The sequence below is a fragment of the Budorcas taxicolor genome, chromosome 14 (genome assembly GCF_023091745.1).
Source record: "Budorcas taxicolor isolate Tak-1 chromosome 14, Takin1.1, whole genome shotgun sequence".
Lineage (NCBI taxonomy): Eukaryota > Metazoa > Chordata > Mammalia > Artiodactyla > Bovidae > Budorcas > Budorcas taxicolor.
In genome coordinates this window covers 76794050-76811959 of record NC_068923.1, presented here as the reverse complement: position 1 = coordinate 76811959, position 17910 = coordinate 76794050, and the positions used below count along the sequence as shown (strand labels likewise).

The 17910-nt window shown below is 44.6% G+C and overlaps 2 protein-coding genes across 2 annotated transcripts in view; both read right to left on the bottom strand.

Annotated features, from left to right (window-relative positions):
* The window catches only part of SNX31 (sorting nexin 31), an 80985-nt gene that overhangs the window by 47901 nt on the left and 15174 nt on the right, over positions 1 to 17910 (bottom strand). The window contains exon 4 of the mRNA XM_052651797.1: positions 14426 to 14490. Coding sequence (XP_052507757.1) covers positions 14426 to 14490 — 65 coding nt within the window. The remainder of the gene's footprint in view (positions 1 to 14425; positions 14491 to 17910) is intronic.
* Positions 5294 to 6256, bottom strand: LOC128059373 (aminoacyl tRNA synthase complex-interacting multifunctional protein 1-like). Its single transcript, XM_052651798.1, has one exon. The coding sequence runs from the start codon at positions 6254 to 6256 to the stop codon at positions 5294 to 5296; it is 963 nt and encodes a 320-aa protein (XP_052507758.1).

Genomic DNA, 17910 nt, shown 5'->3' with positions numbered 1-17910 from the left:
TCTGTGCTGCTTCAGATATAGATATAGTAGTTAATGCAATTCTCATACAATTCCATGAGGAATATACACTTATTAAGCCCCCTTTTTAGAGATACTTATACCATTATTTCACTGCAGCACTACCTACAATAGCCAAGACATGGAAGCAACCTAAATGTTCGTCAACAGATGACTGTATAAACATATGGTACATATATACAACAGAATGCTACTCAGCCATAAAAGGAATGGAATAACGCCGTTTGCAGCAACATAGAAGAACCTGGAGATTATAAAAAGAGACATAAGCCACACAGAGAAAGACAAATACCATAGGATATCACCTATATGTGGAATCTAAAATCCAACACAAATGAACATTCTATGAAACAGAAACAGACTCACAGACATGTGGTTGCCGAGGGAGAGGGTAGCAGAAAGAAGGCAGAAGGAAGGATTAGGAGTTTGGGACTAGCAGTAAATGGAGAATGGGTAAACAGCAATGTGCTACTGTACAGCACAAGGAACTATCCTCAATATTCCGCGATAAACCATAGTGGAGAAGAACATGAGAAAGATATAGAAACGCACAACTGAGTCACTTTGCTATCTAGCTACTTCAGTCACTCAGTCATATCCCACTCCTCGCAACCCCCTGGACTGCAGCACGCCAGGCCTCCCTGTCCATCACCAGCTCCCGGAACTTGCTCAAACTCATGTCCATCGAGTCGGTGATGCCATCCAACCATCTCATCCTCTGTTGTCCCCTTCTCCTCCTGCCTTCAATCTTTCCCAGCATCAGGGTCTTTTCCAATGGGTCAGTTCTTCACATCAGTATTGGAGTTTCAGCTTCAGCATCAGTCCTTCCAATGAATATTCAGGACTGATTTCCTTTAGGATTGACTGGTTTGATCTTGCTGTCCAAGGGACTCTCAAGAGTCTTCTCCAACACCACAGTTCAAAAGCATTAGTTCTTCAATGCTCAGCTTTCTCTATAGTCCAATTCTCACATCCATACATGACCACTGGAAAAACCATAGCTTTCACTAGATGGACCATTGTCGGCAAAGTAATGTCTCTGCTTTTTAACGTGCTGTCTAGGTTGGTCATAGCTTTACTTCCAAGGAGCAAGCATCTTTTAATTTCATAGCTGCAGTCACCATCTGCAGTGATTTTGGAGCCCGAGAAAATAAAGTCTGTCACTACTTTCATTGTTTCCCTGCCTATTTGCATGAAGTGATGGGACCAGATGCCTTGATCTTAGCTTTCTTAATGTTGAGTGTTAAGCCAACTTTTTCACTCTCCTCTCACTTTCATCAAGAGGCGTTTTAGTTCCTCTTCACTTTCTGCATATCTGAGGTTGTTGATATTTCTCCTGGCAATCTTGATTCCAGCTTATACTTCATCCAGCCCAGCATTTCGCATGATGTACTCTGCATATAAGTTAAATAAGCAGGATGATATACAGCCTTGATGTACTCCTTTCCCAATTTGGAAACAGTCTGTTGTTCCATGTCTGGTTCTAACTGTTGCTTCTTGACCTGCATACAGATTTCTCAGGAGGCAGGTCAGGTGGTCTGGTATTCCCATCTCTTTAAGTATTTTCCACAGTTTGTTGTGATCCACACAGTCAAAATCTTTGGTGTAGTCAATAAAGCAGAAGTAGATGTTTTTCTGGAATTCTCTTGCTTTTCCTATGATCCAGTGGATTTTGGCAATTTGATCTCTGGTTCCTCTGGCTTTTCTAAATCCAGCCTGAACATCTGAAAGTTCACAGTTCATGTACTATTGAAGCCTGGCTTGGATAATTTTGAGCATTACTTTGCTAGTGTGTGAGATGAGTGCAATTGTACAGTAGTTTGGACATTTTTTGGCATTGCCTTTCTTTGGGATTGGAATGAAAACAACTGACCTTTTTCAGTCCTGTGGCCACTGCTGAGTTTTCCAAATTTGCTGGCATATTGCGTGCAGCACTTTCACAGCATCATCTTTTAGGATTTGAAATAGCTCAACTGGAGTTTCATTACCTCTACATCACAGTTCATAGTGATGCTTCCTAAGGCCCACTTGGCTTCGCATTCCAGGATGTCTGGCTCTAGGTGAGTGATCATACCATTGTGATTATCTGGGTCATGAAGATCTTTTTTGTATAGTTCTTCTGTGTATTCTTGCCACCTCTTCTTAATATCTTCTGCTTCTGTTAATATCTTTCTGTCCTTTATTGTGCTGATCTTTGCATGAAATGTTCCCCTTTTAGGCCTTGAGAACCCCATGAACAGTATGAAAAGGCAAAAGATAGGACACTGAAAGATGAACTCCCCAGGTCAGTAGCTGCCCAATATGCTACTGGAGAAGAGTGAGGAAATAACTCAGAAAGAATGAAGAGACAGAGCCCAAGCAAAAACAAGGCCTAGTTGTGGATGTGACTGGTGATGAAAGTAAAGTCTGATGCTGTAAAAGCAATATTGCATAGAAACCTGGGATGTTAGGTCCATGAATCAAGGCAAATTGGAATTGGTCAAACAGGAGATGGCAAGAGTGAACATTGATATTTTAGGAATCAGTGAACTAAAATGGACTGGAATGGGCAAATTTAATTCAGATGACCATTATATCTACTACTGCGGGCAAGAATCCCTTAGAAGAAATGGAGTAGCCCTCATAGTCAACAAGAGTCCAAAATGCAGTACTTAGGTGCAGTCTCAAAAACCACAGAACGATCTTTGTATAACAGGCAAGTTTGGCCTTGGAGTACAAAATGAAGCAGGGCAAATGCTAACAGTTTTGCCAAGAGAATGCACTGGTCATAGCAAACACCTTCTTCCAACAACACAAGAGAAGACTCTACATGTGGACATCACCAGAAGGTCAGTACTGAAATCACATTGATTATATTCTTTGCAGCCAAAGATGGAGAAACTCTATACAGTCAGCAAAAACTAGACCAGGAGCTGACTGTGGCCCAGATCATGAACTCCTTATTACCAAATTCAGACTTAAATTAAAGAAAGTAGGGAAAATCGCTAGACCATTCAGGTATCACCTAAATCAAATCCCTTATGATTATACAGTGGAAGTGAGAAATAGATTCAAGGGACTAGATCTGATAGACAGAGTGCCTGATGAACTATGGACAGAGGTTCATGACATTGTACAGGAGGCGGGGATCAAGACCATCTCCAAGAAAAAGAAATGCAAAGAGGCAAAATGGCTGTCTGAGGAGGCCTTACAAATAGCTGAGAAAAGAAGAGAAGTGAAAGGCAAAGGAGAAAAGGAAAGATATACCCACTTGAATGCAGAGTTCTAAAGAATAGCAAGGAGAGATAAGAAAGCCTTCCTCAGTGATCAACGCAAAGAAATAGAGGAAAACAATGGAAAGGGAAAGACTAGAGAACTTTTCAAGAAAATTACAGATACCAAGGGAACATTTCATGCAAAGATGGGCACTTTGATACGCAACAGAAATTAATACAATGCTGTAAATCAGCTATAATTCAATAAAATAAAAATTTTAAAGCCCCTTTTTCAGATGTAGTAAAAGTTCACAAAGGTTAAGTAACTCCCCTCTAGGACATACTGCCATTTGGTAGCAGAGGCAGGACTCAAGGCCAGCTCTGCATGATCCAGGGCCTGGGTTGAAAGAGGGTGGACTTTTCTCCTGGCTGGCCCAGGAAGGTTGCTCCTGCATTGCTCTGGAGTGAATGTTTGTGTCTCTGGTGCCCCATGCCCCCGTTCATATGGAGCCCTAACCTCTAGTGTGACGCTGTTACAGATGGGGCCTTAGGAAGTGACTAGGGTTAAGTGCAGAGAAGGCAATGGCACCCCACTCCAGTACTCTTTTGCCTGGAGAATCCCGTGGATGGAGGAGCCTGGCAGGCTGCAGTCCATGGGGTCGATACAAGTCAGACACGACTGAGCGACTTCACTTTCATTTTTCACTTTCATGCATTGGAGAAGGAAATGGCAACCCACTCCAGTATTCTTGCCTGGATAATCCCAAGGAAGAGGGAACCTGGTGGGCTGCCGTCTGTGGGGTCGCCCAGAGTTGGACACAACTGAAGTGACTTAGCAGCAGCAGCCGCAGCAGCAGGGTTAAGTGAGGTCCTATCCTCATGATGGGATTAGTGTTCTTGTAAGAAGAGACACCAGAAAGTTTGCTCTCTGTACATGTGCACAAAGAAGAAATTGATTTCTCACAGTTTTTGGAATTTCAGTTATTTAAGCTACCGGTTACAGCAGCCCGAGCAGACAAATGTAAGCATAACAATTATAGCTCTCCTTTCTAAGTGTCTAAGGGGACTTCCCTGGTGGTACAGTGGCTAAGAATCCGCCTGCCAGTGCAGGGGACATGGATTCGATCCCTAGTCTGGGAAGATTCCACGTGCCACGTGGCAAGCCCAGGCAGCACAAGTACTGAGCCTGTTCTCTAGGGCCAGAGAACCTCCACTACTGAAGCCCGCATGCCTAGACCCCGTGCTCTGCAGCAAGAGAAACCACTGTAATGAGAAGCCCGCACATTGCAGCTAGAGAGTAACCCCCACCTGCCGCAACTAGAGAAAGCCCATGTGCAGCAACGAAGACCCTGGGCAGCCAAAAATACACACATACATATGGAAAAATAAAAGATCATCATAGGGTTTTTTTTTTTTTTTTTAGTGTCTAAGTTTGGATAAATTGGGCTTCCCTGGTAGCTCAGCTGGTAAAGAACCTGCCTGCAATGCAGGAGACCTTGGTTCAATTCCTGGGTCGGGAAGATCCACTGGAGAAGGGATAGGCTACCCACTCCAGTATTCTGGCCTGGAGAATTCCATGGACTGTATAGTCCATGGGGTCACAAAGAGTCGGACATGACAGCGACTCCCACTTCACTTCACCTGGATAAATGATGTGGCCATCATGTTGCCACCATAATACCAGGGTGAGGTACCATGTTATATCGCCCCTCCACATACAACAAGTGTCCATCTGCCTGTGTGAATCTGCACACTTATCAGTCACCATGTTGGTCACTTTTCAAACAGTCTTGTGGCTTCCCTCTCTCAGTACTGGCCTCCACATCAGCAAATGCTGACCCAGCCACCTGCCAGCTTTTCCCTTAAGCGTCCAGCGCTAGGACAACCCACCTCCCAGGAACCTTTGAGAATCATTCCAAGCCCCTACTCAGCAGGTCAGGGCCACTGGTTTCCCTCCTCCCCAGCATGTACCCTGAGCTCCCCACATACAACCTCAGCCACACTTTTTTTTTTTAGCTATGAGTGACAAATGTTATTTCTTTTTATTGTTTTCTCTAATGTATTTCAGAAACTGAAGTGTTTTATTTTATTCCACTGTTGGCCATAGTTTGAGCCCTACACACTCCCTTCCCTTTCACCTCAAAGGGAGCGCCTTTGTATGTAGCCACGCATACATCATTAGTGTAAAGATCAGGCTGGATCTGCTCCCAAATCTTCTTCTTAGGATTCAGCTCCTTGTCGGGCTCTCCAGGGAAAGCATCAAAAGTAATTCTGTCCCCAGGAACAGATCCATCAGGAGGTGCCAAGATTTCTACTTTCTCTGGTGAACTTGCACACATCACCATTGCCTGAGATACTACTCCCCTCATCTTTGCAGGTTTCAGGTTACAAAGTAAAACCACCATCCGATTTTGCATCTGTTCAAGAGCAACATGATTCACCAGGCCACTGACCACCGTTCTTGGGTTCTCTCCAACATCTACTTCTTCTACATACAAAGAATCTGCATCAGGGTGTTTTCTGGCAGTGATGATACAACCAATTCGAAGATCCAGATGGGAAACATCAACAGGCTTAGAGTCAGCACTTCCTGCTACTGGTTGCTGTTTTTTCTCCTTTTTCTCTCCTTTCTTTTCAGCTTTCTCTTTCATCTTCTTTTCTTCTTCTCCTCCTCCTTTTACTTGCTCTTTAGCACCAGAAGATACGGTTGTTATTGGTATAGATTGTATCTCATTTTCAGAAACTGTAGAATCAGTTTTTAGTGGAGTACCAGATGGAAATGGTATTTGTTTTACTCCATTTTGAATTTCTGCCTTAACTAGCTCTTGTTTCAATCCTTCAATTTCTTTCTTCAATTTAGCATTTTCAACTCGAAGTTTCTTCTCTTCTCTCAAAGTTGCCTGCAAAATTGCTTTCTCCTTAAGAAGAGCAACTTGCTGCTTAAGATATTCAATAATTTGATCTGCTTCTGCACCCTTCTGCTCCAATCTCTTCAGAACAGCATCACCAGTTGCCATTTTTGCCAAGGAACGGCAGAAAATCATGCATCGGTGGACTGAGCCACCTCAGAAGCTTCGGCCGGGAGCAGGTAAGGAGCGCCTCCGCCTCACCCACACTTTCTTCACTTCTAACTTCCCAGGGGAATTCTGTCTGATTTCTCAAGTTCCCCTGCAGTTATGATAACTGATAACAGTAGGGCCCCTGAGACCCCATATTTAGCTGAGTAGTTAAGGGTCAGGGGCTTCTCCAGAGCAACTGTTGCAAATAGTCCCTTTCCAGGTACACACCTCTGCTTAGGTCTTGGCTTCTTAAAGGTATTTGGCCTAGACTCACAAACATCTCTTACCTCAGAGGAAAAACACTCTTAAAATGAATGGAAAGATGCCATTGCCTTTTGATATGATTAAGGGAAAGCCTACCATTAATCTGTTACTTCAGTGCAACTCTTGACTCAAACTATGCTGCAGGCCAGTGAGATATCTAAATTATATAAACAGTTAAAATGATACAAATGCATGCCCCTCTTAAATTCTTCTGCAAAAGAAAAGTGAGGAAGTAGATTGCATTGGTAGAGTGGGTCAGATCATAGATGGCCCTAAAATCAGACACTTGAGGGTTTTATTAAAAAGGCAAAAGTGGGTCACGGTGGTTCTGGATCAGGCACATGGAAGGGTGGAAATGGAGTTAGGGAAAGATGTGTCTGGCACTGTAAGTGGAAATGAACTAGAGGGAAGACTGAAGGATGTGGGAGACCTGAGAAGTGGGTGGCGGTCACTCATGCACAAGGTACCAAGGGACGGGGCTAGACTGTGGGATTAGGAAATGCATGATCCACGGAGCAGACTGCCTGGTCCCAAGCCTAGTTCTGCCCGCACTGCGCGGGACCCTGTGGAAACCTGGACAGGGGCCTCCCCTCTGTGCTCTGCGTTCCTTCAGCTCTAAAGTAAGGGTCGCAGCTCCGGGAGGGCACCCCCTGCAAACACTCTTGTTAGCACAGGAATGAGGAGGTCATTACATACCTTTGATTTGACTTAGTGGCAACAGGTAAGAAATAAAGGGGTCCAGAAAAGATTCAGGAAGACGTTTTCCACACTCACATCAAATCAAGCGCCGAGTCTTGTATATTCACATCTTAGACAATCTCTTCAATCCATCTACTTCTTTTCATCGTCACCACCTGCCCTTGAGTCCTACCTGATACGTTCTCCTCTCCTTGACCTCTGCAATGGCCTCCTCACTGGTTACCTTGCTTCCATTCTTGCCCCCCTTGCAAGGCACTCTCCACACAGTAGCCAGAGAATACTTTTTTTTCATGCAAAGCTGAAAATGTACTCCTCTAGCTTAAAACTCTCTAATGCCCTTACACTGTTCAAGGGACACTAAAAGAAAAGCACTGTTTTTCTCCACTCCACTCACATCGACACTTCTGACACTGATTACCTGGAGTCAGCACACACCACACAGATTAAGGACCCAGTCCCACAGGACGGCCCCTCCCCCACTTCAGAGGCCAACTGCAAGTCCAGGCCTCCCATACTTCTGATCAACTCACTATAAATCTGGGATCCCCATGACCCCTCACTGGAGTTTGATGGTTTCCTAGAATAGCTCATAGGACTCAGGAAACCTCTTTTCTTACTATAACCCATTTATTACTAAGGATACAACTCAGGAAGAGCTAAACGGAAGGAATGCAGCACCTCTACGTGTTCGCCCACACAGAAGCTCTCTGAACCCCACAGTTCAGGGATTTCGATGGAGGTTTCAGCATGTAGGCGTGACCAATGATTAACTCAGTCCCCAGCCCCTCTCTCAAACCCAGAGGCCAGCGGGTGGGGCTCCAAGTTGCAACCCTCCAATCATATGTTTAAAAACAACTAAGCATCTTTTTTTTTTCCTTTTAAATGATATCATTTTTAAATGATGTCATTTTTAACTCTAAGAAAAACAAAAGTTGTTCATGAAAGTAAAGGTAATCATAGTCATAAACATTATTTGTTCAGTAGTAAGAAATATTTACCTGTTATAAAGATCAAAATATTGAGTAGGGACTTAATGTTTATAATGATGAGATAAAACTGGGGAGAAGAATGGAATGAAAGAAGGTGATACTAGAAAGCTGAATCCATACCCCTCATGTGTGTGCATGTGTGTGTGTAAAAGTCACTCAGTCGTGTCCAGCTCTCTACGACCCTATGGACTGTGGCTTGCCAGGCTCCTCTGTCCATGAGATTCTCCAGGCAAGAATACTGGTGTGGGTTGTCATGCCCTTCTCCAGGGAATCTTCCTAACCCAGGGATTGAACCCAGGTCTGCCTCATTGCGGGCAGATCCTTTATTGTCTGAGCCACCAGGGAATCCCCTCATCCCTCATACAGGGAGTCAATAGATAATATCTACAAACTGAAGAACAGGAGAAAGAGATGAATATGATTAATCTCCGGATATTTAAATATCTGAAGAAAAAGCTAAAAGATTTGAAAGCCATTGCCTCTGGAAAGCAGGAGATGGTTATATTATAATAGTTTTTAACACTATTTTACTTTTAAAAATATCAGCACATTTTGTTTGGTTATAAAAAATGAAAAATTTTAGGACAATATGGTGAAGAGGAGAAATGATAGAATTGAAAAACTTTAATGAGATAAAAGCAAATGCACAACAGATGAAACATTCTGTGTTGGGAGTTGTGATCGAGGAGGAATTTGGCTCTATTTGTGATATTTGAATTTTACTTGTATATATATATATATATAATTTATAAAATATAAAAGACATAATAATGCAATTAGAGGAAAAAAGCCAACATGGTGGGTTCAGACTGTACAAAAACAAAACTTAACTAAGCCATCTTGATTTAGGGGGGACCAGGAATTAAAACACACAATTCACACTAGTAAACCAAATGCATTTATCTTTAAGAAACCTCTAAATCCTCCATTACCATGGGCTGCCTTTGGAGAAGAGAATGGCAACCCACTCCAATATTCTTGCCTGGGAAATCCCGTGGACTGAGAAGCCTGGCAGGCTACAGTCCATTGGGTCACAAAGAGTTGGACACGCCTTGGTGACTGAGGACACATGGGCTGCCTTAACACACTTTAAAACATTTAAAATGTTTTAATTTTAGCACATTTTCAAATCACATTTAATACCCTGAGAAATTGTGTAATATTTCAAAGAAGCTCCATCAGTGGGCTTTATTGATGTTCTCCTCTGAGGCCAAAGAATGTCTGGTAGCCATAGCACTTACCCTGATCTTTATTATCCAGAAAATCCATATTTGGATGTGCCAACCTCTAAATTTCCATCACACTTACTAATCAGTCCTAATCATTTCACTACAAGAGAAACAGGAAACATTCTTAAGAGGAAATGGGGAAAGAGTCACTTCCCAGAGCCCCTAGACCCATGGTGGGCAACACTCCCCAAATATATACATTGCCCCTAACTCCCCAAGTACAAAAAAGCCACAACAAATACCTTCTTAGTCTCTTTCTTCTCAAACATGCTGTTCACACTATATAGATTAAGAACCAGGAACATACAGGCCTTAGTCTAAAGACTGGTTTTGCCTTTCAAAACCCCCTTTATCTCAGAGGCAATTGCAGGCCAAAGGCAGGGAGCATGGTAAGTGGGTGGGCAGGAGGGGTCTGGATACAAAACAAGCGGGACCTGGTGAGGGATGGGGCTAGAGGGGGCTGCCACCGCTCTAGAAACACTTCATGACATCAGTGGATCCAGGCTCCTCGGGCTTCCACTTATTAAGATGTGTATCTTTGAACAACGTACTTAACTGAAAAAGAGGAGCACCACCCTCAACAAGTCACGAGGGTGAATGAGATAGATACTGCACCGAAAGTGTCCGGTCCAGCCCAGATCGAATTTCCTATAGAAGCAGCCTCCTCCGATGACTGAGGCTCCCCCTGGGTAGAGGCTCCTCGGGAGCCTCCTACATGGTCACACGTATTCACATTTCTAACACGTAGTGTCCTTGTCCAGAGACAGGAAGGTGTGCACGTACCTGCCGAGTCCTGGAGAGCCAGGCCTGCGAGTGTGTGACTACTGGGTAATAACCACCCGGAAGCGGCAGGCCAAGCACTTATTAGAGGCTGTGAAAATATTCGGCAGAGGGGGGCATGTCTGTACAATATTGAGGTGGGGAAACTTCCCAACCCTTGCTACCTGGGCTCCTCTGATGGTCTGGCAGACCCACACATCTCCTGTGCTCATCCCAGTCCTCCCGGCACTCACCAGTCCTCCACAAGCCATCTCACTGCAGGCTCGGCTGGTCGAATTTCCCCTGCACCAACCGCATCTAGTCACTACTGAGGAATAACTCTGGCCCTGGAAGGTGGTCAGGGGACAGGCTCCTCACCCCCAATAATAAGCGGCTACTGCTTCCCTTTTACCAATATCTGTCCTGAGTCTCCCAGACCATCAGATATTAATGTGATTTGCTAGCATTTCCCTGAATGGGAAGAAAAAGCTAGAGTATAATCTTACCTCCCTGCTTACCCCAGAAATCACCTAATGCTAACTTCGAGGTCCTTCTTCAGGTCATTAACCAAGGTGCCCTCTATCATGTCCCTTGGACACTCATTCACCCTGTGGCAGTGCTTCTGAGCCCTTTTCTCACCAAGTCACATGGAGAAAATAATACTGTTTGTACTGCACACAGAGAAAGTGAGCACGGAGCCGCTGGAGGTGGGTGGGCCCACAGATGCTTCATCAGGGTGGAGAGGATGGAGATCTCGACATATCCCTAATCCTGCATCATGACCCTGTATCACAGCACTTGGTCCTGTATAAGAGCGCTCAGCCCTGTACCGTAGGGTGTAGTCCTGTATCACGGTCTCATTCCTGTGTCACTGGGCTCATTACATCTATGGTCTTACACGGTGACTTTTCTGTCTCCACAACAATGCTGGAAACTCCATGATCTGGACTAGGTGTGATTCCCTGGTGCCTCCCTCTCCTCTGGAGCATTATCAAGTCCCAGCAACCATTCAACACATATTTGTTCCATGATAAACAGTCACGGGGCTTCCCAGGTGGCGCTAGTGGTCAAGAATCTGCCTGCCAATGCAGAGACTTAAGAGATGTGAGTTTAATCCCTGAGTTGGGAAGACCCCCCTGGAGGAGGGCATGGTAACCCACTCCAGAATTCTTGCCTGGAGAATCCCATGGACAGAGGCGCCTGGCAGGCTACAGACCATAGGGTAGCAAAGAGTCGGACGCAACCAAGTCGGATGCAACCAAGAGACTAAACGGCAACATGAACAGTCAAGGACGGCAGCAGGCAGGGCAGGGGCCTGATGAACACAGAACCACCTTCCTGACTCAAACTCAGTATCCTTTTCAAAATCATACTGCAGCCTCTTTCATAAACATCTTCAGGAGTTGTCCTCATTTTGTTTTGGAGGCAAACAGAAAAAAAGTGGAAGGAAAATACTCTTTGAAGAAGTTTAAAATCATCCCAGGCCTGAAATGCTGGGTTTGCAGAGGAGCTGCCGAGCCTGGTGAACACTGGACCTGTGCAGGGAGGAGGGAAGCAGAGGGACGAAGGAGCAGCAGGCAGGACTTAGGCCGCATTGACGCTGTCTTAATGCAGCTCCTCAGGAGGCACCAGGAGGGTCTGGGAGTACAAGTCTGGGCCCCTCTGATGACACCAGGTGTCTGGGGAGAGATGCACAGGCCTGCCATCTTTGCCCAAAGCAATCTCTCAGCAGCAGGGGAAGAGGCAAAAGGATTGGTGTTGGTGATGGCAGGAGGACCTCCTAGGTGTCAACATTGGCCAGGTGACATTTATGTGCCTTAGGAGTGCCGGCTCACTTCATCCTCCCAACAACCCTCAGAGAAGAGCTACTCCACTCATTCTAGAGAGGAGACTGAGATACAAAGAGACTAAGTAAATGGCCTCAAGCCACGCAAGTGGAAAGTAGGGCAGCCACCAAACTATGGATCTTGGGCATCTCACTCCAAGCCTGCACTTCCGACTGCTAAGTCAGTCCTGGGGCCGATTCGTCAGCAAGAGGGTGGAAGCCATGATCTTGAGAAGAGGAACTGTGTGGTTTGGGCTTCACGGCAGACACGCCACTCCACCCTGGGGCACAATGTTAGTGAGAAAGTGCCCAGAAATGAGAGGCAAGATCCAGCAGACGGGTTCCACCAACTCAGCTCTGGCAACTCCCAGCATCATGGGTCAGCAAACAACTGGCTCTGGGAACATAAACTCTTTCAAAATTGAGGGTCTCCTGGGAAGAGCCAGAGGCAAAAATCCCTCAGGAAAGGAGGAAAGAAATGTGACCAAATGTGGGTGAAAAATATATGCCCCCAGAATGATGCCACTGGGCTTCCCTGGTGGCTCAGTGGTAAAGAATCCGATGCGGAAGACACGGGTTTGCTCCCTGGTCCAGAAAGCTCTCAATTAAAAAAGAAAAAAAGGCAAAATGATGCAACTAAGGAAATGAACATGATGACTGTGTTAACCAAAACAAGACTTCTCTGAACTCAGACCTCAAAGAACAAATAAAGACCTCAACAAGGAGATAAGCAAACAAAAGAGCATGAAAGGAAGCCGGCCAAATTCACAGAAGCAACAGAAGAGAAAAATGAAGCCACTGCAAAAGTGAAAACTCCATCACAAGAAGAAAGAAGAGATGCTGCAAAGCGTAGCTGGGGCAAAAGGCTTCCGCGCAGTTACACAGATAAAAAAAATACTAAGAGGACTAAAACACTCAAAACAAAGCTCCAAAACACTGCCACCCTCTGAACGACTTTTAGAAAGCATTGAAAACAAAACCACAGTGCGCACAAAGACGGGAGGACCAAGGCTGAGTGTACCTCTGTGCATTCACACAGAACGATTTGCAAGACGCAAACTGTGAAAAACAAGGTTCAGAAAGTGGGTAGAGTAAGTGCTTATTCAGGAGACAGAAGAGGGTATGCATATGCGTGAATGCTTGTATCTGCACAAAAATGCGTAGCAGGGACACGTGTTAAACTGTAAACAAGTGTCTCTGTGGTGGGAGTGAGGTTGCGTGGGTGTGTGCTCAGTCGCATCCAACTCTTTGCGACCCCTGGACTGTAGCCCACCAGGCTCATCTGTCCACATGGAATTTTCCAGGAGTGCGTTGCTGTTTCCTCCTCCAGGGGATCTTCCCAACCCAGGGATTGAACCCATGTCTCTTGTGTCTCCTGCATTGGCAGGCACGTTCGCCACCACTTTGAGGTTACTTTTATCATGTACTGTTTTGTGCTGTTTGAATGTTACCACCATCACCGCCACAACAACAAACTTTTCAAATAAAAGGAAAATACACATGTATGTGTATATACACACACACTTGCACACACACACACACCAAACATTATGTATATGTGAGAGTACAGGCAGTCATACCATGGGAGGCTCCAGCAGCATTTCTCAGTTGGGTGGACCCGTAAGTTTATCAACACACTTGAGCCACTGAATAAATGCACTCTGCTCCCGTTTCTTACAAGTCTGATCAAGGTATCGCTCCTCCCTGAACCAGGGAACCAGTTCAGTAATATCATATCGTTGGACAACTTCAGTGCTTTCAAAGCTCTTCCATTCAGTCAAGAACGCACAGGAGGCATAAAGATGTTCCCAGTGTACCACTCGAATGGATCCTGCACTAAATAAATGTATTTGGCCAAGCTCCAGCCTCTGGGGACAAGTGGCCAGTGGTTCTTTAGACCAACAAAGGAAAGGGAGTTCCTGTCTGTCCTTCTGTGAGACTGCATTTTCTCCATAATTCATTCACAATAAAGTTCTAAGCAGAGAATACACAAATATAATCTGGCATGGCTCTTTCAGCTGTCCTGAGGTCTTCACTGTGGCAAACCTGGAAGTCCCAGCTACAGAAGTGGGGTCCCAGAGTTGTCATGGGGGCCCTTAATAATAATGTGTTCTTTTTTCCATGGCTAGTTTTGAGATGTCAGTGCTTATGCAACAGATAAAAGGTATCAACTTAATTAAAATGGGCAAAAGGCCAAGTGATGCACTTAATGTTCCACCTAGAATCTAAGCCTCCAAAAGAAGAAAATATTAATAAGAACCATCTTCCTGATCCTCCAAGTGAATGTATTTTATCTGAATCCAGGCTCTGTAGGGCTGATGGTCAGAAACACACCCATGGAGACATTCTGTAGTGAAATCATGATGTTAGTCAAGAAAAGTAAGCTTACCAGCTGCACCAGTTTTAAAAAATCAACGAAGACATCACTTCTCAACATGTTTGGGTCCATGGTTACTGAAAAACAGGGACAGCAAGCCAGGTTAGCACGGGGCTGGGCTGACTGTTTTGTTAAACTGCTCTGTCCTCCAGGGAGCCCTCCAGGCCTTGACAGTGCACTGCTGCCTCCTTAAAGGCAGTGGAGCCTGTGACTTCTCAAATCCACGAAAACCTACAAAGCCCTCCTCCTCCAGGCAGCCTGGACTGACAACGTGAACCCGTCACACCAGTCCCAGGTGACTATTTCCAGGAGCTCTTTTCCACTCATGTGCATCCACCACTCAATAGCCATCTTGCTGCCCCTGCTAGAAACATGATGAAGTTGATACGGAGAAGCAATAAGACCTAAAACTGTGGATCTAGACTCCCACTTTAGCGAGATGCTTGGTCATTTGAAAATTTTAAATCAGCCAAGAAACAAGGATGGAGAGGACTTCTTTTCACAATGGGAGCTCTCAAGAGGTTCTAAAAAAAAAAAAAAAGCAATAATAAGGCTGCCAGAGATTTAAAGTTTCTTCTGTACTTACAAGACGTTTACCCCCTTAGATTTAAAGCTCCAGATACCGATACCCACAGCTGTGGCCGAGTACATGGGGCCGGGACTTGCCCCCTGAGGACCCCACAGTCACACGTGAGGGGCTTCCCTGCAGCTTTCTCAGTTCTTATCTTCCTCCCCATGAGTCCTCTCCCACACTCGAGCTGAACCTACCCACCTTCTAAATCTATATTAAATGTCTTTCTTTTTGTTGCTCTTTTACTGATCTTGTCCAATCACTCCCACCAGCATTCCAGACTAGCACTGACTGAGGTTATTTCGGGTTGTGCTTCCCAAATGATGCCAAGGTTTTCAAAATAAAATAACTAAGAGAGAGAGAATCTCTGTAAGAGCAAAAACTTTTTCCCCTCTCTTTTAAAGAGGTAATTTCAGTGCGGGGGTGAGTGGGGGGCAAGCTCATGTCTTGTTTTCTGGAACATATGTGGCATGTGTGCTAAGTCACTTCAGTCATGTCCGACTCTGTGTGACCCTGTCAACTGTAGCCTACCAGGCTCCTCTGTTCATGGGAGTCTCTAGGCAAGAATACCACAGTAGGTCGTCAATGCTCTCTCCAGAGGATCTTCCTGACCCAGGGATCGAACCCACGTGGCACACACCTCCTGCGTTGGCAGGCAGGTCCTTTACCACTAGTGTTACTTGGGAAGCCCATATGTGGCATGTATGCGAATTAATCCTGACAATCAGTACCATGGATCCTTGGGATGGGGAACACTGTTGAAGAAGTGTTCAATAAATTAGTATTTACTGGACAACTATACAGAGAAGGGAATGGCAAACCACTTCAGTATTCTTGCCTTGAGAACCCCACGAACAGTAGGAAAAGGCAAAATGATAGGATACTGAAAGAGGAACTCCTCAGGTCAGTAGGTGCCCAACATGCTACTGGAGATCAGTGGAGAAATAACTCCAGAAAGAATGAAGGGATGGAGCCAAAGCAAAAACAATACCCAGTTGTGGATGTGACTGGTGATAGAAGCAAGGTCTGATGCTGTAAAGAGCAATATTGCATAGGAACCTGGAATGAATGAATCAAGGCAAATTGGAAGTGGTCAAACAAGAGATGGCAAGGGTGAACGCCAACATTCTAGGAATCAGCGAACTAAAATGGACTGGAATGGGTGAATTTAATTCAGATGACCATTATATCTACTACTGCAGGCAGGAATCCCTCAGAAGAAATGGAGTAGTCATCATGGTCAACAAAAGAGTCCTAATTGCAGTATTTGGATGCAGTCTCAAAAATGACAGAATGATCTCTGTTCGTTTCCAAGGCAAACCATTCAATATCACAGTAATCCAAGTCTATGCCCCAACCAGTAATGCTGAAGAAGCTGAAGTTGAATGGTTCTATGAAGACCTACAAGACCTTTTAGAACTAACACCCAAAAAAGATGTCCTTTTCATTATAGGGGACTGGAATGCAAAAGTAAGAAGTCAAGAAACACCTGGAGTAACAGGCAAATTTGGCCTTGGAATGCGGAATGAAGCAGGGCAAAGGCTAATAGAGTTTTGCCAAGAAAACACACTGGTCATAGCAAACACTCTCTTTCAACAACACAAGAGAAGACTCTACACATGGACATCACCAGATGGTCAACACCAAAATCAGATTGATTATATTCTTTGCAGCCAAAGATGGAGAAGCTCTATACAGTCAACAAAAACAAGACCAGGAGCTGACTGTGGCTCAGATCACGAACTCCTTATTGCCAAATTCAGACTTAAATTGAAGAAGGCAGGGAAAATCACTAGACCATTCAGGTATCACCTAAATCAAATCCCTTATGATTATACAGTGGAAGTGAGAAATAGATTTAAGGGCCTAGATCTGATAGACAGAGTGCCTGATGAACTATGGAATGAGGTTTGTGACATTGTACAGGAGACAGGGATCAAGACCATCCCCATGGAAAAGAAATGCAAAAAAGCAAAATGGCTGCCTGGGGAGGCCTTATAAATAGCTGTGAAAAGAAGAGAAGCGAAAAGCCAAGGATAAAGGAAAGATATAAGCATCTGAATGCAGAGTTCCAAAGAAGAGCAAGAAGAGATAAGAAAGCCTTCTTCAGCGATCAATGCAAAGAAATAGAGGAAAAGAACAGAATGGGAAAGACTAGAGATCTCTTTAAGAAAATTAGAGATACCAAGGGAACATTTCATGCAAAGATGGGCTCACTAAAGGACAGAAATGGTATGGACCTAACAGAAGCAGAAGGTATTAAGAAGAGGTGGCAAGAATACATGGAAGAACTGTACAAAAAAGATCTTCAGGACCCAGATAAACATGATGGTGTGATCATTCATCTAGAGCCAGACATCCTGGAATGTGAAGTCAAGTGGGCCTTAGAAAGCATGATTACAAACAAAGCTAGTGGAGGTGATGGAATTCCAGTTGAGCTGTTTCAAATCCTGAAAGATGATGCTGTGAAAGTGCTTCACTCAATATGCCAGCAAATTTGGAAAACTCAACAGTGGCCCCAGGACTGGAAAATGTCAGTTTTCATTCCAATCCCAAAGAAAGGCAATGCAGAAGAATGCTCAAACTACCGCACAATTGCACTCATCTCACATGCTAGTAAAGTAGTGCTCAAAATTCTGCAAGCCAGGCTTCAGCAATATGTGAACCGTGAACTTCCTGATGTTCAAGCTGGTTTTAGAAAAGCCAGAGGAACCAGAGATCAAATTGCCAACATCCGCTGGATCATGGAAAAAGCAAGAGAGTTCCAGAAAAACATCTATTTCTGCTTTATTGACTGCCAAAGCCTTTGACTGTGTGGATCACAATAAACTGGAAAATTCTGAGAGAGATGGGAATACCAGACCACCTGACCTGCCTCTTGAGAAATCTGTATGCAGGTCAGGAAGCAACAGTTAGAACTGAACAT

Coding starts and splice junctions, on each gene's coding strand:
- LOC128059373 (XM_052651798.1), bottom strand. CDS start 6,256: ATGATTTTCTGCCGTTCCTTGGCAAAAATGGCAACTGGTGATGCTGTT.